This window comes from Chaetodon trifascialis, chromosome 12 (assembly GCF_039877785.1).
Source record: "Chaetodon trifascialis isolate fChaTrf1 chromosome 12, fChaTrf1.hap1, whole genome shotgun sequence".
Classification (NCBI taxonomy): Eukaryota; Metazoa; Chordata; class Actinopteri; order Chaetodontiformes; family Chaetodontidae; genus Chaetodon; species Chaetodon trifascialis.
The window spans coordinates 4,312,251-4,333,827 of record NC_092067.1 but is presented as its reverse complement, the minus strand read 5'-3'; the positions used below and the strand labels follow the sequence as shown (position 1 = coordinate 4,333,827).

The 21,577-nt window shown below is 41.5% G+C and overlaps 2 protein-coding genes across 2 annotated transcripts; both read left to right on the top strand.

The window, feature by feature from the left end:
- Positions 1–2,397: 2,397 nt before the first annotated feature.
- LOC139340451 (trace amine-associated receptor 13c-like) lies at positions 2,398–3,474 on the top strand. The gene is made up of 2 exons (XM_070976285.1): positions 2,398–2,570; positions 2,658–3,474. The coding sequence occupies exons 1-2, from the start codon at positions 2,398–2,400 to the stop codon at positions 3,472–3,474; spliced, it is 990 nt and encodes a 329-aa protein (XP_070832386.1).
- Positions 3,475–17,244: 13,770 nt separating this feature from the next.
- LOC139340454 (trace amine-associated receptor 13c-like) lies at positions 17,245–18,426 on the top strand. Its single transcript, XM_070976291.1, has 2 exons — positions 17,245–17,417; positions 17,610–18,426. The coding sequence occupies exons 1-2, from the start codon at positions 17,245–17,247 to the stop codon at positions 18,424–18,426; spliced, it is 990 nt and encodes a 329-aa protein (XP_070832392.1).
- The last annotated feature ends 3,151 nt before the right edge of the window (positions 18,427–21,577 follow it).

Sequence of the window (21,577 nt, the reverse complement as noted above, 5' to 3'; positions counted from 1 at the left end):
TTCCTGGTCACCTCACTTTCTTTATCCGGTGCCACCTGCGCAGGTAACATAGCAATAGCTGCCTGTATTTGTGTGGGAATCGGGCGGTTTGCCTCACAAATTTGTTTGTTGTAGCGTCCCGTCATGATTCACGCGCCATTCTCCCTAGCTGCCTGGCTGTCCTCCTCCCACTGCTGCACAGTGCAAGCTTTCCGCTCCTGCTCAGGTGGTCAAACACCACCCGATTGGTAAGTTAGCCTGACTGCAATTGTTGTTGTGCACACTTTGAGCAATCAGTTAAGTTTTAATTTGGTTGATTTGGCACAGGTGCTGTGGAACGGAGGCAGCACTGGGGGCCGCTGCTGTTTTGCCTGACGCTGTTTTGCTTCACGTAGCCTATTTTTGCGCTGCGTTGCACCACTCTTGCTTCACTCTACGTTGGTGACTATTCCACGCTGCTTTGCGCCACTGGGGTTTGTTATGCTCTATGGTCTGCTGTGCCTGGCGCTGACTGCTTCGCCCTGTACAGCGATGCAGATACAACGCTGACTGGAAGAGCCTTAATTTTTAGCCAGTTCCGTGCGTAACCGCTTCGGTTTTACGTGCGCGCGCGCGTGTGTGTGTGTGTGTGTGTGTGTGTGTGTGTGTGTGTGTGTGTGTGTGTGTGTGTGTGTCTGTCTGTCTGTCTGTCTGTCTGTCTTATTACTGCGCCTATTCCTTTAACCAATCCAGTATTTTATGATTTCATTTACAATCTATTAAATTATTCATATTTATACTTTTTAAACAATGAACAGTCATTTTAACATCATCTTTCTAAAACTTCTGGGGATAAAACAATTTACCAAAACTAAAGCAAGAGGAAAATGGTTTTAATTCAGTTATGTTACATCCTCACTGCCCTACCTGTGCCATGGACCACTCTTAAAACTAAGATAACGGTCCCACCCTGTGTCTTATCGGCTATTTTACTCCACTTATCTTATTTCTGTTATCTTTTTAGAAACCCCTTTTAAGGTTTTCTCTGGGAGGACCCCTTCTTAACCATCTTTGGACTCCAACGACTCTTTTAATAAAACTCTTCTCCTTCTCCCCTGTGCCAGCGCCCACTGTTACATCCAATAGGATGTTACATTTTTATCTTCACCTAACCTTACCTAACCCATAACCCTATCCTCAGTCTTCACCCTAAAATTTAATAATTTACATTAAGGGGACCTGCATTTTGTCCCTATAAGGCAGGTGAGTCCCCACAATGTGACTGTGTAAACAGATTTTTGTCCCCCCAATGTGATAAATATAGATTGTTTTGGTTAAGTTATATTGTGTTAATTTATTTTTCTTCTGTGGCTGGTTAGATTATTTCACTCCTGATTTCTGTGAACTTTTGGTTTGTGGTATTAATTTGATTTCTTGTATTTCGATTTATTTCGTTAATCTACTTGTTTTTGTTTATTTGATTGGGGGATTCTGTTTATGATTTTGTGAGTGCAACCCCAGTAATTTTATTTCCCCTTTCCCCCTGCAGTTGCTGAGAGCCGACGATGGTGGTCCTGGTGTCCTGGGTGGTGGTTCACCTTCTTTTTTGGTGTGCTGTGCGTCCCCTGGCCTTGTTTTCCCTTTTCTAAAGAGTGTGTGTGTGTGTGTGTGTGTGTGTGTGCGTGCGTGAGTGCGTGCGTGCATGTGTGTGTGTGGCTGTCACATGTGACCGGGGTGACCTTAATTTTCTGCTGGATCCCTCACACCCTTGCGGACCCATCTCCCTGCCGGTAGGCCTCAGCACTGGAAGGCTCCCTTGTCCTTACACCCCTGTGTGCAGGTTGTGTGCATTGTTTGTTTTTTTTATTATTATTTTGTAATAAAGTGTTGAATTTTGACCTTAATTGGAAGCACGTCTCTTGCCTCATGGTAGAGAGAACCTGAGCGCCTTAATTTTGGGTTTGTTGCTCTATATCCTTGGGCGAAACTCCCAAGGTGGCATTGTCCAGCTTGTCCTGATTAGTGTCAATATTATATTCACTAAACACCTTCACTTTCCTTCCGCCCTCATGTCGCCACATAAGTCATATAAAAATGAATGCCCAAAGTGTGCTAGAAAAAGTGGAATAAAACAATTATGTTTCCTCACAGATCATCCTGTTCATTTTCTGCATACATGGCACTGTGACTCGATGTGTAATAAAAGAGATGCAGACCCTGTAGACATGGCACACTGCCGTCTTCATTTGCATACAACCTTACATATCCAACAATGCTTAATTTGTTATGCCAGATAGTTTTTGAAGAAAGGGGACCAAGGCAATAAAAAATAGAAGGAGGAGCGTTATGAAAACATATTCAGTATTTGTAAGTAACTGAGGAGAGCTCACAGAGAGCTGCCAGTGCTCAGGATCTTCTCATCTCCTCCTCTCACTGATGATGGAGATGACAGAAGGAACTGAACTCTGCTTTCCACAACTCCTCAATGCTTCATGCAGGAAGACACAGCATCCTCACTCTCTAGCCATGCTCATATATATTATGCTGTCCTTCATCTCTCTGGTTACTGCAAGTCTCAACCTGCTGGTCATCATTTCCATCTCACACTACAAGTAAGTAATGTTTTTGTGTTTTATTATGCTGGGATGATAATTCATACTACAAATAATGACCAGTATATGTTCCTCTTATCTCTCCAGGCAGCTCCAAACACCCACCAACCTCCTCCTCCTCTCTTTGGCTGTCTCTGATTTCTTTGTGGGCCTCCTCATGTTGTTTCAAACTGTCCTTATAGATGGTTGCTGGTTTTTGGGTGACCTCATGTGTGCTGTGTATTATGTTTCGGACTACACTCTTACCTCTGCCTCAGTAGGAACAATGGTGCTCATATCAGTTGACCGCTATGTGGCTATTTGTGATCCTCTACATTACTCCAGCAAAGTCAATCAAAAAAGAGTTCAAATCTGTGTTTCTCTGTGTTGGGCATTTTCTGTAATTTTTCACTGTGTGCGGTTTAAGGATAATTTGAAGCAACTAGGCAGGTATAACTCCTGCATTGGAGAGTGTGTGATTGTTATTGATTATGTAGCAGGACTTGTTGATCTGTTTTTGTCCTTTATTGGTCCCGTCACTGTCATTGTAGTTCTGTACATGAGAGTATTTGTGGTGGCTGTGTCTCAGGCTCGTGCCATGCGGTCTCACATTGTAGCTGTCACTGTTCAATGTTCAGTGAAGGTAACTGCGATGAAATCTGAGCTGAAAGCAGCCACTACTCTTGGTGTTGTTGTAGTTGTGTTTCTGATATGTGTCTGCCCATATTTTTGTGTTGCACTTACAGGCCAGGACACCATGCTCAATGCTTCATCTTCTGCCTTTATAATATGTCTGTTCTATTTTAACTCCTGTCTAAATCCTGTGATCTATGCCTGTTTTTACCCCTGGTTCAGAAAATCTATCAAACTCATTGTTACACTTAAGATACTGGAGGCTGACTCCAGTAAGACCAACATGCTGTAAAGAAAGAATGTGACGTGAAGACATTCTTACGGCATATTTTAGACCCGCTTACTATGAAGCAATGTTGTCTATAACACATATGACATTTTTAATGCAAAGAACATATTTCTTCACGTTGTTGAAAAAGTAAATTCCAAAATCTAAATGTGTGAGAAAACTGAAAAAGGTGTACCTTTTGTGGTTTGTGATGGGAATATCTTTGAATGAGTCAGCCTCACTGTCACCTTTTCATCATTTCTGTGACTTTTTTGTTACAATGGTGAAATACGCTTTAATATAATGTGAATTTCAGTGATCCATATCAGCACCCTGAATGGTTTTAGTCATAAACCCTGCTTCACATACAGTGTGAATTCAAATTTAGATAAGTGTTGTTTCAAAACCAAGTGCCTTATCAGTTAGTCTTTCTTTTTACTAATGGTGTTGGTCAGAAATATTATAACACACATACAGTAAATAATTCCCACTCATAATCTTGGTGGAGAAATTAGCATGGAAGAACATCTCCTTTTTTCCAATTCTATTTTCATTTTTTTGTGTGTGGAACTATATATGTTACAGTACAAACATTAAATAATAGTTTAAATTAATACAAAATATATTTTACATATGCCACATTACAAAGAATAAAGAAGAAACAATAAAAGGCAGAGCAGAGGTACAGTGACAGTAGTCTACACACTGATCCAAGACATGTAGGCAGACTATGCCAGAGCATTTAGGGGATTAGGAGGTCAGCATAGTAATGATATGTCAAACTGTGAAAAGTTATTATTTAAGTTCTGAATCATCAAACACATAATGTCTGAGATATTGTAGGCAAAAACTGCATTATGAAAGAATGACCCCATACAATCCCAGTTCCAAAATCACTGGGACACTGTGCAAAACCTAATTAAAACAGAATGTGATAATTTGCTAAAAACAGTGCAAACAAAAAGGCAATATATTTAATGTTAATATAATACTAATGCATTGAATATATTTAATGTTTTATCTCATCAGCTTCATTGTCTTTTGTAAATATTTGCTTATTCTTAATTTGATGCCAGCAGCATGTTTCAAAGAAGTTAGGACAGGAGCAACAAAAGACTGGGAAGCTCCAAACAGACCTGTTCCTGGCTCAGTCGTTCACAAGCAAGGATGGGGTGAAGTTAAACGCTTTGTGCAACGCATGATTGTATAAAGGATATTGCTACATGGCACCAAGAATAAGCTGGCACACACAATAATGCACTAAAATATTAGGAGTTTTATAAAGGAGACTTAATTACCTGCAGTGCATATTTGAGAATGCAGTTCACTGACTATAATTCAGCATTCTTTGCCAATGTCCCCTCCAAGCTCATCATTGTTGGAGAATTAAGAATTGCATTGCCAATGTCTGATTTACTGTCATTGTTGTGCATATGACAATAAAGAACTTGAAACTTGACACTTTTCATGGGAAAGCCTCTGAACACCTAACCTGTCCTGAGCTGGGTCTGGAGGTACAAGCAGAAGACTTCACTATACTCTGTGTGTTGTGCTACAATATTCTCTTCTCCCCATCTATCTTTCTTTCATACACACACACACACACACACACACACACACACACACACACACACACACACACACACACACACACAAATACAGACACAGACACACAAAGACACCCCCCCACACACACACACCGACACACAAAGACCCCCTCCACACACACACATACACACATACTCATTTGTACCAGACTTATCCAAGCCCACGAGACTTGACTTGCGTTAAGCGCTTAACAAAACAAACATCCACATGTAGTTAATAGTCCCTTACGAATATCTCTCAACAACGATTCACACATTCTTCTATTAATGTCAGATGATTACAAACTCTTGTCTCAGAGGGATCATTCCAATCAGAGGTGTGAAAAAAACATCCATGTTCCAAAGTAAACATGTGGTGTAAAATCCACACATCAACTTGTGATGCAAATCTTCATTCCACAAAAAATGAAATATTACACATAGTAATAAAAATAATAGTAGGAAGAAGAAGAAGAAGAAAACAATGTCAGGACTTAAAAGACAAGATTTAAAAGCAGAAACAATGTCCACAGATTGAACCCAGGCCTAACCCAGCAGATCTAAGAGGCTTTTTGGACAGTAAGGAGTTAAGACATCACTGATAATAAACTTTATTTTTTATAGCACCTTTCATACAGGAATTGCAGCTCAAAGTGCTTTACAAGAAATAAATCACTTGCACCAAGTGAAACAGAATCGACATAAAAACTGGAAAAAAAAAATGAATGTAAAATGAGATTGAAATAAGGATGAAAATAAAAATAAAGACAATGCATAAAACCACACAATAAAATATTATCTAGGTAAAAACAGAATAAGGATAAGAAGTCTATCAAGATGAAGCTCTGAAATAACTCTTTCTCTGGTATCTTTCTCTCTCTGCTTTCTGTGGTTCTCAGACACAACAGAATCTTTTTTCTTCTCACAGAAACTGATTCACCACAGGTCTTGATTACACCAAACCAGGCAATTCACAGCCGCCCTGTGGATATAATCTCACTGTGGGTCTCAGCTGCCCATAGTTGATGTACTCATGTACATGTACTGATGTACTTTTCTGCGTGACCATGTACAGCCATGTAAGTCATGAATAAGATATTAAAATGGATTCTACAAGAAACTGGTGACCAGTGCACAGAGGCTAAAATGAGGTGATGTGAGAAGAGTGTTTGGTTTTTGTCAGAAGTCTGGTGCACATAGCGCATGATCAGCACCTCTGTTTCACTGCAAAAAGCTTTGTGACATCCAGTGTCTCACCTCAGCTATACCGCTCTGCAATGTGTGTAGCTTGTTGCATTCAGAGGGTTTAATGGAGAGATATGACTGTGTACCATCAGCAGTGAAATTAGATGTTATGGTGGTGAATGATGTGATCTAATGGTAGCGTATACAGAGAGAATAGCAATGCTGCATTAATGGATCCTTAAGGTATGCTACATGTTGTCTGTGCCGCTGAATAGATAAATGCACCGAGACATAAAATGTCCAATTTGACAAATAGGAAGGGAACCATGAAAGGGCCTTTGTAGAAATGCCCACCCAATTCTTAAGTCTAGTAATTAGCCAAGTATGATTAGTGGTTTCAAAAACTGTGCTATGGTCAAACAGCAAAAGTACATAGCAGTGTCTAGAATCTGCTGCCGAAGTAATTTGTCACCCTTAACCGGTTCGGTATGATGTTGCTTGCAAAATCCAGATAGAAATTTCTCAAAAATGTTGTCATTATGAAGCACCTCCAGTAGTTGTTCTAAAACCAGTCTCTCAAGAATTTTGGTCTGTTTTTATTCCCATCTAATTTGATAAAACAGGTGACTGAAGAAACATTGAAAGATAATACAAGTTAAGTTTACTGAATTTTTATCTGCTGTTATGTTGTATGTGATTGTCACATATATGTTTGCTGCCCTAAGAATCCCTAAGCTTGCCCATGTTTGGAGCCTGTTCATACAGATATAAAATCATTAATATTTTTCCTTTCTTACAAAATTAAACAATGGTAGGCCAATCAGGCCTAAATATTCTTTTATTTGAAAGTCTGGCTCCCTCAATGTCTTAACCGGGGCCACAGTTCACTCAGCTGACTATAGTCACAAACTTTCAAACAAGTTCAATCTTTATTAACTTTATTTTTTTAAACTTCTTTCTTAAATGATTTTATCACTTGTTTTAATTTATTTTTTTTAATTGTCATGCTAAAAGTCATTTGCTTGGTCAGTGACCTTACATTAAACAAGACAGCCTTAACATTAAGGTATTACAAGTCAGTCCCAGTTGGGTTTAATTGTGGATACTTAAGGCTCTGGTGGTTAATAGCAACAGTCTCTCTTTGAAAGCAACTTGATCTGTTCATAGTGGGAATTCTTTGAGGATTTGTGTGGGTCAGTCCAGATCATATGATAGTGAAGATTCCTGCCCTTGTTAGAGATAGTGGTAAGAGGGTGTATCCAACTCAGTTTGTAAAATGATTAAACCTGTTCTTTCTTGCCAACAGACAACATTCTCTTAACCATCCCATAACAAAATACATTTGGCTTTGAATGTAAGATCCCTGGCAGGCATTCTATTAATGACATATACCCCACAGCGCACAGTAAAAAGAAAAAACAATGTGACAAAAAGCTGAGCAAACTTTTTGACAGAGTCACCATAAATACTATTTAGACCTGAAAAATGCAAGACAATCATTCCTGTCTCAGATCATTAATTCATAGAACAAGAATGTACATACACTGTTTGCTGTTGTGGATATACTTACCAACCAGTGTTGCTAACTATGCAAGTTTGTCGCTTTATTTAGTAAGTATTCAGACCCCTCTAGTGACTTTCCAAAAAATGACTAGCGACAAATCTAGTGACTTTTTTTGTGTTATTGGAGACTTTCGGAGATTCTGACATGCAAGTGTGTATCGTTCTTATTCTTCTCAATGAACAGCGGATGCTTCAGTGGGCCCCTCCCTAGTCCCAAAACACTCACAGTCCTCACATTGCGCAACTCAACTCCTCCAATGCCGCCTTGAATCACTTCCTTCTGAGTTTTCTGAGTAGCACTGTGGAACTGTGTAGTCAGGCATCTACAACCTTAGCATTGTAAGTATGTCTATCGAAAGCATTTTAATGAGGCTCATCATACTCACTGTTTCTTTTTTCCTTCATTTCAGTTTTAGTCCATTCTTGTACTGACAATAAAAACTGGTGGTATGCAATAAATCCATCATTTATTGTCCACAGTGTATTGAAGAAGTTATCTGTGTGTCTAGTTATGGAAGGGGACTCTGACGGGGGCAGAACACTGAATGGCATTAATCTCATCAGAGAATCTGGTAAAGTCTCTTTCCTCATGTTATTGGACCTCGCTGCTGCATTTGATACAGTTGATCACAATATATTAATAGATAGACTTTGGCTTGATTTGGCCTCTTCAAAACTGGGGTCCTTGTTCAAGTTCTTCTTCAATATAGAGACTATTTTGCATCACTGTACATCAGAGTGTCTCCCCAACAACTTTTGGAGTTCTGCAAGGATCGACTCTCGGGCCTATTTTTTAATATTTACGTAGTTACATTAAATAAAAATACTCAATACTGTATGGTTTCATACCACATGTATTGTCAGATTGCATGCAAGTGTGTTCAGGGTGTCGGTCCCAACCTGCCGGCCACACCGTACAGCAATACAGACACAGATTAGACAGACAGGGCAGAGACATTCCCCACTTACTTGGGAAGTGATCCTACTCAGTCCTAAGAGTTTTTGTCTGTCTTTTCATTTCATTTATTTTTATTTTTGTTTTCATTTCTAGTTGTGTATTTTTTTCATTTACTTTGTTTCAGTTTTTCTGTATATACTATGATATGATAATTTTTAGAATGGCTGTGCTTGTTTCTTTATGACACTTGACTCTGTTGCTCCCCTAAAAAAGAAGATAATTAAACAGAGGAGGTTAGCTCCATGGTATACTCCTCAAACCCGCAAATTAAAGCAAACTTCACGGAAAATAGAAAGGAAATGGCGTTCTACCAATTAGGAAGAATTTCGGTTCGCCTGGCAAGACAGTCTTAAAATATACAGGAAAGCCCTCCGCAGTGCCTATTACTCTGCACTAATAGAGGAAAATAAGAACAATCCCAGGTTTCTCTTCAGCACTGCAGGCTGACAGAGAGCCATAATTCTGTTGAACCATGTATTCCTTTAGCTCTGAACAGTAATGACTTCATGTTCTTCTTTAATGATAAAATTCTAACTATTAGAGACAGAATTCATCGGCTCCTGCCGTCAACAGGTACTGTTTTATCTTCAAACACAGAAACCGTAGAAACTGTTACTCAGCCTATCGCAGTTTTAGACTTCTTTACATCTGTCGACCTTCACCAACTAATTTAAATAATTTCATCATCAAAATCATCAACCTGTATTTTAGATTCCATCTCGACTAAGCTGTTTAAAGAAGTATTACCTTTAATTGACTCTTCAGTATTAGACATGATCAGTCTGTCTTTATCAACAGGCTATGTACCACAGTCCTTTAAAGTAGCTGTGATAAAATCGCTACTTAAAAAGCCTAATCTTGATCCAGGGTTTTTAGCCAACTATAGACCGATATCCAATCTTCCCTTTCTCTCAAAAACTCTTAAGAAAGCAGTTGCCAATCAGCTGTGTGACTTTCTAAACAATAATAGTTTATTTGAGGATTTCCAGTCAGGATTTAGAGTTCATCATAGCACAGAGACAGTACTGGTTAAAGTTAAGGATTTGTCTCTGTACTAGTCTTATTGGATCTTAGTGCTGCATTTGACACCATTGACCATGGTATCCTATTGCAGAGACTGGAACACTTTATTGGCATTAAGGGAACTGCGCTAAGCTGGTTTAAATCCTACTTGTCAGATCGCTCTCAGTTTGTACGCGTTAATGACGACTCCTCTGTGCTCACTAAAGTCAGCTTTGGAGTTCCGCAGGGTTCTGTGCTTGGACCAATTCTATTCACCTTATATATGCTTCCTTTAGGTAAGATTATCAGGAAGCACTCAATAAATTTTCATTGCTATGCAGATGATACCCAGCTACAGTGCTGTGAAAAAGTGTTTGCCCCCTTACAGATTTTCTTGTTTTTTGCACATTTGGCACTCTAAAATGTTCCAGATCATTAAACAAATACTAATGTAAATCAAGATAACCTTAGTAAACACAAAATGTAGTTTTTATATGATGGTTTCAATTATTAAAGGAAAAAGGTTATCCAAATCAGCCTGGCCCTATGTGAAAAAGTAATTGCCCCCCTTGTCAAATCATGAATTAACTGTGATTAGCAACATCTTTTGGAAGGCTGAGTTCAATTTCACTGCCCACACCCAGGCCTGATTACTTCCAGACTTGTACAATGAAGAAACCACTTAAATAGAACCTGTCTGACAATATGGAGTACACTGAAAGATCTCAAAAGGCCAAATATCATGCCACGATCTAAAGAAATCCAAGAACAGCTGAGAAAGAAAGTAATAGACATCCATCAGTCTGGAGAGGGTTACAAAGCCATTTCTAAGGCTTTGGGACTCCAGCGAACCACTGTGAGAGCCATTATACACAAGTGGAGAAAACATGGAACAGTGACGAACCTTCCCAGGAGTGGACGACCAACCAAAATTACTCCAAGAGCACGTCGACATCTCATCCAGGAAGTCACAAAAGAACCCAGAAGAACATCAAAAGAACTGCAGGCCTCACTTGCTTCAGTTAAGGTCAGTGTTCATGACTCAACCTTAAGAAAGACACTGGGCAAAAATGGCATCCACGGTAGAGTTCCCAGGCGAAAACCACTGCTGACCAAAAAGAACATAAAGGCTCGTCTCACATTTTCCAAAAGACACCTGGATGATCCCCAAGACTTCTGGGAAAATATTCTGTGGACTGATGAGACAAAAATGGAACTTTTTGGAAGGTGTGTGTCTCGTTACATCTGGCGCAAAACTAACAAAGCATTCGATAAAAAGAACATCGTAGTGTGATGGTCTGGGGCTGCTTTGCTGCTTCAGGGCCTGGACGACTTGCTGTGGTTGAAGGAACCATGAATTCATCTCTCTACCAAAAAATCTTGAAGGAGATTGTTTGGCCATCAGTTCGTGACCTTAAGCTCAAGCGCACTTCAACTTCAACTTCAACTTCAACTTTATTTATATAGCACTTTAAAAACAACCAGAGTTGAGACAAAGTGCTGTACAATTTATAGACAAAACAATAAAAGTGGAATAAGATAAATAAAATAAAACAGGAATAAACACTAAAATAATTGTTTTATTGTTTTTAAAAACAATTAAAAGCAATAAAACAATAAGTAAAAACAAACCACAAGACACTAAAACAAGAGCGGAGTCTCATGTGGAGTTGAAAGTCAAGGAATAAAAGTGGGTTTTAAGACGAGTTTTAAAAATGGACAGTGATGGGGCTTGCCTAATGACTGGTGGTAGCTCATTCCATAATTTTGGAGCCACCACAGAGAAAGCTCTGTCCCCTCTGAGCTTCCGTTTTGATCTCGGTACCTCCAGGTACAGTAGATCAGCTGACCTGAGGCACTGAGCAGGAGCGTAGAGGTGAAGGAGCTCAGAGAGGTAAGGCGGGGCGAGACCATTTAAAGATTTAAAAATGAATAAAAGAATCTTAAAATGGACCCTAAAGTGCACAGGCAGCCAGTGGAGGGAGGCCAGGATGGGAGTTATTTGCTCCCTCTTACGCACTCCAGTTAACAGGCGAGCAGCTGCGTTTTGCACCAGCTGGAGGCATGCGAGGGAAGACTGGGTGACTCCGCAATAAAGTGCATTACAGTAATCCAGCCAAGATGTAATAAAGGCATGGATTACTGTTTCAAAGTGCTGTTGTGCAAGGAAAGGCTTCACCTTTGCCAGCTGCCTAATGTGGAAAAAGCTGGACTTCACTACAGCACTAATTTGCCGATCCAATTTAAAATCACTGTCCATCTTAAAACCCAAGTTTGAGTGTTTGACTGTTGGCTTTACATAGCCTGCCAAAGGGCCCAAGTCAACAGGAGGGGGATCACAAGGGCCACTGGGGCCAAACAATATCACTTCAGTTTTTTTCTCATTGAAATTTAGAAAGTTCAAGGCCATCCAGGCTTTGATGTCTTCAAGACATGCCAGAAGTGGTGTGAGGGAGAAGGCATTTTTCTTTTACAGTGGAACATAAATCTGATTGTCGTCAGCATAACAATGAAAAGAGATGCTTTGCTTTCTCAGGATGGAGCCCAGGGGCAGTAAATATAGAGAGAAAAGCAGGGGGCCTAAAATCGACCCCTGTGGAACCCCATACAGTAGTGGAGCAGAGCTGGACTCCGAATTTCCAAGGCTTACAGTACCACAGATGCCCACTAGGTGACGTAACCGAGCCACTTGGGTGCTGTGGTCCACAGTGTCAAAGGCTGCAGTTAGGTCCAACAAAACCAGGATTACATGGTCACCAGAGTCAGTAGCCAGGAAGATATCGTTAAAAACTCTCAATAAAGCTGACTCAGTGCTGTGCTGAGTTTTAAATCCAGACTGAAAGACCTCCAGGACAGCATGCTTATCCAGGAAAGACTTTAAGTGAGCATGGACAACTTTCTCCAAGATTTTAGAAATAAAAGGCAACTTGGAAATGGGCCTAAAGTTGGCCAACACGCTGCGATCAAGGCCAGGTTTCTTAAGTAGGGGCTGCACCACTGCATGTTTAAAACTCACGGGAACAACTCCTGAAGTCAGACTGCTGTTAATGATAGCTAAAACCGTTTTTCCTATACTAGGAAAAACCTCTTTAAAAAGATGAGGAGAGACAGTGTCACAGGGAGAACCTGACGGCTTAATTCGGCCAACCAGATCTTCTAAAAACGACAGAGACACAGGCTCAAACTTATCAAGAGCTACAGAAAACAGGACAGGGTCAGAGGGATCAGATTCAGGAGCTGAGATGAGAGCCCTAGCAGTAGCAACCTTATCAATAAAAAAGCGCAGGAAGCTATTGCACATTTCAGGAGATGCCTCCAAGCTGACAGGCTGTGGGGCATTAAGAACAGTGTCAATGGTTTTAAATAACACACGCGGGTTGTGACGATTAGACTCAATGAGGTTTGACAAGTATTTTCTTTTGGACTCTTTAACAGTGCTCTGGTAGCAGCGCCAGCAGTCCTTTAGGATTTGGAAGGAAACCTGCAGCTTGTCTGACTTCCACTTGCGCTCAGCTTTGCGGCACTCCCGTCTAGCTGCGCGAGTTCTTTCGTTAAACCATGGCTCAGATTTAGCTTTGGGCTGCACAGTTTTTAATGGAGCCACATAGTCCAGTATGGTTCGGCAGGAGGAGTGAAACCAGGAGCTGAACTCCTCTGTGTTAACAGAGGCAGAACGGACACAGAGCCGACCAAAAGCCACAGAGAACTGACCGGCAGTACAAGAGTTAAAAATCTGACATCTCTGAGCATGGGCGCTAGATTCAACCTGAGCGTAGGAGAGAGCAACTTCAAACAGGACAGGCATATGATCAGAAATCACGTCGTCACAGATCTCCAAGTTAGACACAGATAACCCATGAGAGAGGACAAGGTCTAATGTGTGTCCATGTTCATGCGTGGGAGCAGACACTGCACCAAATTAAAAGAGTCAATAAGGCTTAAAAAGTCCTTCACCAAAGGCTTATCGGGGCAACACACGTGAATATTAAAATCCCCGAGAAGGAGAACATGGTCATACTTAGGCATAAATTCAGCCAGAAGACCAGAAAAGTCATTTACAAAGTCACTATTATATTTGGGGGGTCGATAGATGACGGCGCACAGCACCGGGTCGGAGCGACCCACCTCAAATAAAGTCACCTCAAAGCTGGAAAAAGAGGACGAGGCGATGCGCTGCTTACATTTAAAGTCATTTTTGTAAACCGTTGCCGTTCCTCCACCATGACCCGACGTTCGCGGGGTGTTAAAGTAGGAACAGCCGGCAGGTAGAATTTCCACCAGAGCGCTGCACTCACCGGCACCGATCCAAGTCTCTGTCACACAGAGGAAATCCAGGCCACGGGAGCTGAAGAAATCCCTCACGATGAAGGTTTTGTTCGCCAGGGATCTAGCGTTCACCAAGCCAATCCTGGTGGGAGCTGGGGCCTGTGGTCCGGTGGTTCGGGGAGCCCGGGGCAGCGTCCTCAGGAGCCGGTGGTTTACCCCGCGCTGAGAGCTAGAGCCAAAGAGGGCAGAGGCGGCGGGGCCGGAATCCCTCGGATGAGCCGGTGACAGGTACCAGACAGGCATCAATGGGATCCAGGAAACGCTGGGGCACCGCAAAAGGAGGGAATAATCCATGTCCTGTCCGGGAAATGGACGAAGGGCATGCCAGCCGGAGTTTCAGCCTCACTACCCGACCGCCGCGCCTGCCGCGGCGCCGAAGACGCTTCCGCCGAGAAGGTAGGGCCGAAGCCCGGTATAGGTGAGGCGGAATCCCCGCCAAGAGTGGGGGCAAGGTATTCTGACCACCGTGATTAAAAGTCCCTAGATCTCTGACATTCTGCCGGAGAAACAAAAGGGACTGGTGATCATACACCAACAGAGACTCGATTTGTTTAGTGCCGATGGTTAAAAACAATAAAAACACTAAACATTGCAGGAGCAGCAGACGGCCAGCCATACACACAGGCGCCATCTTGCAATTCATTTAGCACTTGGGTTATGCAGCAGGACAATGATCCGAAGCACACCAGCAAGTCCACCTCTGAATGGCTCAAAAGAAACAAAATTAAGGTTTTGGAGTGGCCTAGTCAAAGTCCGGACCTGAATCGGATCGAGATGCTGTGGCATGACCTTAAGCTAGCTGTTCATGCTCGAAAACCATCCAATGTGGCTGAATTAAATCAGTGCTGCAAAGAAGAGTGGGCCAAAATTCCTCCAGAGCGATGTGAAAGACTCATTGCAAGTTATCGCAAACGCTTGATTGCAGTTGTTGCAGCAAAAGGTGGCACAACCAGTTATTAAGTTAAGGGGGCAATTACATTTTCACACTGATGATTTTGGTTTTGAATTATTTTTAATACATTGAATTATCATTTAATCGCTGCTATTTATGTTCACTCTCAGTGTCTTTTTATTAAATTAAAGTTTCTTCAATGGTCTAAAACTTTTAAGTGTGACAAAAAAGCAAAAGTAAAAAACAGTAGAAATACAGTAGGGGGCAAATACTTTTTCACAGCACTGTATATGTATCAATGAAGCCAGAGGAAACCAGTCAGTTAACAAGACTACAAGCATGTCTTCAGGACATAAAGACCTGGATGACCTACAATTTTCTGATGCTAAACTCAGACAAAACTGAAGTTATAGTAGTAGGCCCTAAACATCTTAGAAAGTCACTTTCTGATGACATAGCATTTATGGATGGCATTGCGCTGGCCTCCAGCACCACTGTAAAGAATCTGTAAAGAATTTCTTTGACCAGGACATGTCCTTTCACTCCCATGTAAAACAAATTTCAAGGACTGCCTTTTTTCACCTACATAATATTGCAAAAAGCAGGCATATTTTGTCTCAAAATGATGCAGAAAAACTAGTCCATGCAACTTCCAGGCTGGATTATTGCAATTCTTTACTATCAGGCTGCCCAAATTCGTTGTGGAATATTCTCCAGTTGCTCCAGAACGCTGCAGCACGTGTTCTGACAAAAACCAGGAAGAGAGATCATATTTCTCTAATACTCGCCACTTTGCACTGGCTCCCTGTAAAGTTTAGAATAGAGTTTAAAATTCTCCTCCTTACTTACAAAGCCATAAATGGCCAGGCACCTTCTTATCTTAAAGAGCTCATAGTACCTTATTGCCCTACTCGAACACTGCGTTCTCAGAATGCAGGTCTACTTATGGTTCCTAAAGTCTCAAAAAGCAGAACAGGAGTCAGAGCATTTAGCTATCAAGCTCCTCTCCTGTGGAACCATCTTCCAGTCTTTGTCCGGGAGGCAGACACTGTCTCTACATTTAAGAGTAGGCTTAAAACTTTTCTTTTTGATAAAGCTTATAGTTAGGGCTGGCTCAGGCTTGTCCTGGACCAGCCCCGAGTTATGCTGCTATAGGATTAGACTGTCGGGGGACATCCAAAGATACGACGAGCTCCTCTGTCTTTCTCTCCCTCTCCATTTGCACGCTTTCATGTCCTACCATGGCGTGTTACCAACTTAGCTCCTTCCCTGGAGTCTCTGTGCTTTGTTGTCTTGCATGTTCCCATGGCCCTGCCTGACATCCACTGCAACTGCTACTACTGTTATTACATCCACTGTCACGGTTACTGTGACTGCATGTCTGTCTGTCTCTCTCTCTCTCTGTCTCTCTCTCTCTCTCTGACTGCATTTCTGTCTGTCTCTCTCTGTCTGTCTCACTCTCTCTCCCACTCTCCCTCTCTAACCCAACCGGTCGAGGCAAATGGCCGCCCACCCAGAGTCTGGTTCTGCCCGAGGTTTCTGCCACTTAAAAGGAAGTTTTTCCCTCGCCACTGTCGCCAAGTGCTTGCTCATGAAGAGCTCGGCCTGTACCAGCTCTATATGGAAAGTGTCCTGAGACAACTTTTGTTGTGATTTGGCGCTATACAAATAAAATGGAATTGAATTGAATTGTGCACACTAAATGCGCAGTATTTCTCGACATGCCTCAAAGCTATAAAAATGAAAGTTCATTTGATAAATAAATAAACATCTCAGAATTTTCAGATGGTCACAAATGTCTGGGATTCTGCAATGAGTTCTTGCTGTGTGGCCTCCCAACCTGGAAACAGAATTAGAGAAAAGTGCCAGTGCTGTCCCTTCAGCCCACTAGCAAGGCTGCACACATGAATTATGATTTCTGTACTGTTGGGACTCATCTCAGGTAAGAATGTGCATCAGGTTTTTATCTTCAGATTGTATTTAATTTTTTGAGTGCAAACACAAGAATAGGATATGACTTACTTTCAAAAGTAAATGCAAGCAGGCAGAATAACTAGGATCCGTATATAGTAGTTTACACTTGAAATCTAAAGCTGGCTCCAAAACATGCTGAACTTTGCTGTTCCCCAACACAGAGTACCATGGAGACAAGAAAGCTGCATAAGGGAGGGGCAGATGCAATAGATGGAAAAGGAAAGGCAGAGTTATAAAACAGAAATGTTCAGTCACTTCAGGCAGAAAACTGAGAGAGCTCACCAGCTCCATATCTTCTCTTTCTAATGATGAAAACCCTTGAAGAAGCTGAACTCTGCTTTCCACAACTCCTCAACTCCTCTTGCAGGAAGACCATGCAACCTCACTCTTTATCCATGCTCACTTACATCTTACTGTCCTCCATCTCTCTCCTCACTGTGACTCTCAACCTGCTGGTCATCATCTCCATCTCACACTTCAAGTAAGTAAACACTTTACCATATTATTTTCATGCCACTGGTACCAGGAGAGAAAGATGTGATGGACTCTTAGAATGTGAAGAAAAAATGTCATGTTTCTAAATAGTGTATTTGTGTTTTAGTGATGGCTTTTATCTGCTGTAATAAATAACAGTACAAATAGTGATGAATATATTGCCCTCTTATCTCTCTAGGCAGCTCCAAACACCCACCAACCTCCTCCTCCTCTCTCTGGCTGTCTCTGATTTCTTCGTGGGCCTCCTCATGTTGTTTCAAATTGTCCTTATAGATGGCTGCTGGTTTTTGGGTGACCTCATGTGTGCTGGGTATTATGTTTTCGACTATATTATTACCTCTGCCTCAATAGGAACTATGGTGCTCATATCAGTTGACCGCTATGTGGCTATTTGCGATCCTCTACATTACTCCATCAAAGTCAATCAAGAAAGAGTTCAAATCTGTGTTTCTTTATGTTGGATGTGTTCCACTCTCTGTCACATACTGCTGCTGAAGGATAACCTGGAACAACCAGGCAAGTATAACTCCTGCATTGGAGAGTGTGTGATTGTTATTGATTATGTAGCAGGACTTGTTGATCTGTTTTTGTCCTTTATTGGTCCTGTCACTGTCATTATAGTTCTGTACATGAGAGTATTTGTGGTGGCTGTGTCTCAGGCTCGTGCCATGCAGTCCCACATTGCAACTGTTACTGTCCAATGTTCAGTGAAAGTGACTGCGAAGAAATCTGAGCTGAAAGCAGCCACTACTCTTGGTGTTGTTGTAGTTGTGTTTCTGATATGTGTCTGCCCATATTTTTGTGTTGCACTTACAGGCCAGGACACCATGCTCAACGCTTCATCTGCTGCCTTTGTAATATGTCTCTTCTATTTTAACTCCTGTCTAAACCCTGTGATCTATGCCTTTTTTTACCCCTGGTTCAGAAAATCTATCAAACTGATTGTCACATTTAAGATACTGGAGGCCGACTCCTGTGATTCCAACATTCTGTAAAGAGAGAATGTGGTGAGAAGAAATTCCATCTGCATTTTTGTGGCCAACAATGTTCTCAGGTTACTAACATCACTAACATTTTCAATGCAGAGAAAATATTTCTTCATGGTTGCTTTTTGTGGTTCAGTGGTTCTTCATTGTAATCAAGCTTCTAAAATGAGACTTTGGGCTCCATTTTTGACTCTGCCGCCAGCGCAGTGCAGGCTGCGCCATCGGTGCAGTGGTATTTTCAAGCAGCGCAGGCCGGCGCATGGCACACTTGGTATTTTTGTAAAATGAGGCATACAGAGGTGTGCTAGGATGGGCGTTGTGATGCAGTAGGGGGGAGGTGTTGGCATAATGAGCCGGTGCATTGGGATTTTTGACCATTTTGGTCTGCGCTGGCGGCATAAAAGTGCGCTGAAAGCTGGCCACCCCAGACCTGGTCAACTCTGTGCGCCAGCGGCACACCGCCAGGCAAGCGGATTTTCATAAACCGGCGGAAAAGTGCGCTCACGTCACCAACACCTCACAGTCAGTTAGCAACAGCCGCAATTCAATGCAGCACAGTCAGCACATACATTTATACATTTTTGTCAGACCTAAATTTATATATTTTGATCTGTGTCTCATCTGACCACATCAGTCATCCTTGCCATGCACCTTGCCAGCGGCATTCTTAAAGGTGAGGCGAGGAGCTGCTGTGATTGGTGAAAATTTGACTCGGCTGTGTCAAACCCACTCCATGCCTTCTCCCCTCCCTCTTTCCGAGTTGCACCGCTGGGTGGGACTGAGATGAGAAGGGGGAGGAGATGCGCCGGCAGCGCAGTGCACGAAAATACCAAAGTCTGCGCCGCCTCGCCCCATTGGCGCAGCGGACCTGACTTTGCGCTGCGCCTGCACTGCGCCAGCAGCAGAGTCAAAAATAGAGCCCTTTGATGTCAACTTTCAAAATAAAATAACAATGTTAGTCAGCAAGGTCAGTAATGAATGCAATGTGTGAATGAAAGAAGTATGTGTTATGCGTGCAAACAAAACAAGAACTCCTATACTGTTTAGATGGTGGAGGCCTGGGAGGAGGAGAGAACGAAGGTGTTCACAAGAAAGCCAGCTAAGCAGGCGGAGGCTTAAACTAACCAGATGCAAGTAGTTTCCCACTGTCCACTGGCTGCTGAACCAGGAAGGCAGAGACAGAAAGATGTCACAAAATTGAAAAAAAGAAAAAAAAAAAAAAAAAAGTCATCAATTTAACTATTGGGGATACAATTCTGAAAAAAAAAAAAAAAAATCAACATCAACCTGATTTCCGAGGTGTCTTGTCAAATAGTTCATCTTGGTAGTAATAGAGGCTGTATAATGCCTGCAGATCACATGCCCCCAGGGTAACATGCAGAGAGAGAACAGGAGTTTCACATGTCACAGTGTTAACCTCCTAAGACCCGAACTCTTGCATGGCATGCATTTTTAATTTCTCTTTGCTATCTGGGCTGATTGGGGCTTGATGAGTGTAAAAACAATAATCAGTATATATATATATATATATATATATATATATATATATATATATATATATATATATATATATATATATATATATATATATATATATAAGCAGCATAATCACCTCTTATGTGGACATCAGGCCTTGCAGAGCAAAATTTAGTATTGTGGTTTAGAAAACCCAAAATGTCATGTCCACATATGTGGACGCCAGGTCCTAAGAGGTAAAAGAAATCATGCACTCCACACCATACTCCCAACTATTTTCATACATTGTAAACTATTTTACTAACCGAAGGAGTTGTCTTCCTTTATTGTGGTCTGTGTTAATGTCCCACCTCAGGCATTAATTAGTGAGGTATTATTATACCTGGCTGACCAGAAAACTACACTGAAAAAAGTAAATCTAAGAATATGTAGTTGTGACATAATTAAGCTTGTGACAATAACAATAAAAAACAAAGTTTGTCTCTTGACACGAGTATATCAATTTGTGAATTACTCTACATTTGTTCAAAACACAAGTCATTTTGATTTTTTTCAGTCGGAGACTGAATTTTACGGTAAGAATTAAGTTGATGTTAGTGATATAGTTTGTTAATTACTACAGTCTTTCAGGTTTTATATTGTAGAAATGAATAAGATAACTGGAGGGTCTTGATGTGATTTGTAATTAACAATAGCAAGTGGCTTCAAAAGACTTCTTGTGTGACTTGAAACTAATGTTAGCAAGTTTTAAAATACTTGCTTCAAATGTAATTTGAAGTGAACAGGGATGTGTTTTTTTCTTCCACGTAACGTCAATCCGACGGCGCCAGGTGCTGCGTTTTCGGCTGCATGCAGAACACACCAGTGTTAGCCGTTACCGAGGGGTTTTAGCTTTAAGTCGGCCGTGTATGTCTGGATGTGGCCACACCAGGACATAGACGGGTGGCCAGTTTTTGGTCACAGCGGTGGCTTTAGACTGTTAAATTAGCTCTGCTTGTTAGCCGCTGAACCGCAGCAGCGGGCAGAGCGAGCCCAGCCGCAGGTTATAGACGGCACCGATGTCAGAGTTCCCAAATACGATAGCATACTACACAGAGGGTAGCGTGAGATGCGTGCTGCCAAGATGATCTCTGTGCTCGCTCGCGAGGTAGCACCAATCATTACATGAGAAGAGAAACTCAGCTAAATGCAAATACCAAGCATTGCCACCCAAACGAAACACAAATAATATATTCCAGCTCGATAAAACGCTGCTAGTTAGCTAGGTAGTTAGTCTGAAATTCATTGTGAAGGTCTTGTTTACCTAAAGACGAAGGGGCTTCTTGAGTGAAGTGTGCGCTCTTTTTACCATGTACTATCTTTGTGGTTACTTCCTAGCGTCAGCTGTGTTTCTCACCTTACGCGTGGATGCATACTGTGAAACAGGTTTGTTTGTTGGTTTTTTTTGTTTGTTTTCCCTTAGTTTGACACCACACACATAACTACACACACACACACACACACACACACACATATATTAGTAAGAGAGTAGTAGATAGTATATAATAGTAATATATATTTCAAATATCTTTGCATATTTTTTATTAGAAATCTGCTGCATTTGGAGTCAAACTTCGTTTCTGTTGTATAGTCTTATTTGAATGGGAAAATGTAAAGAGGTCAGGGCGAATTTTCAAAATGAGCC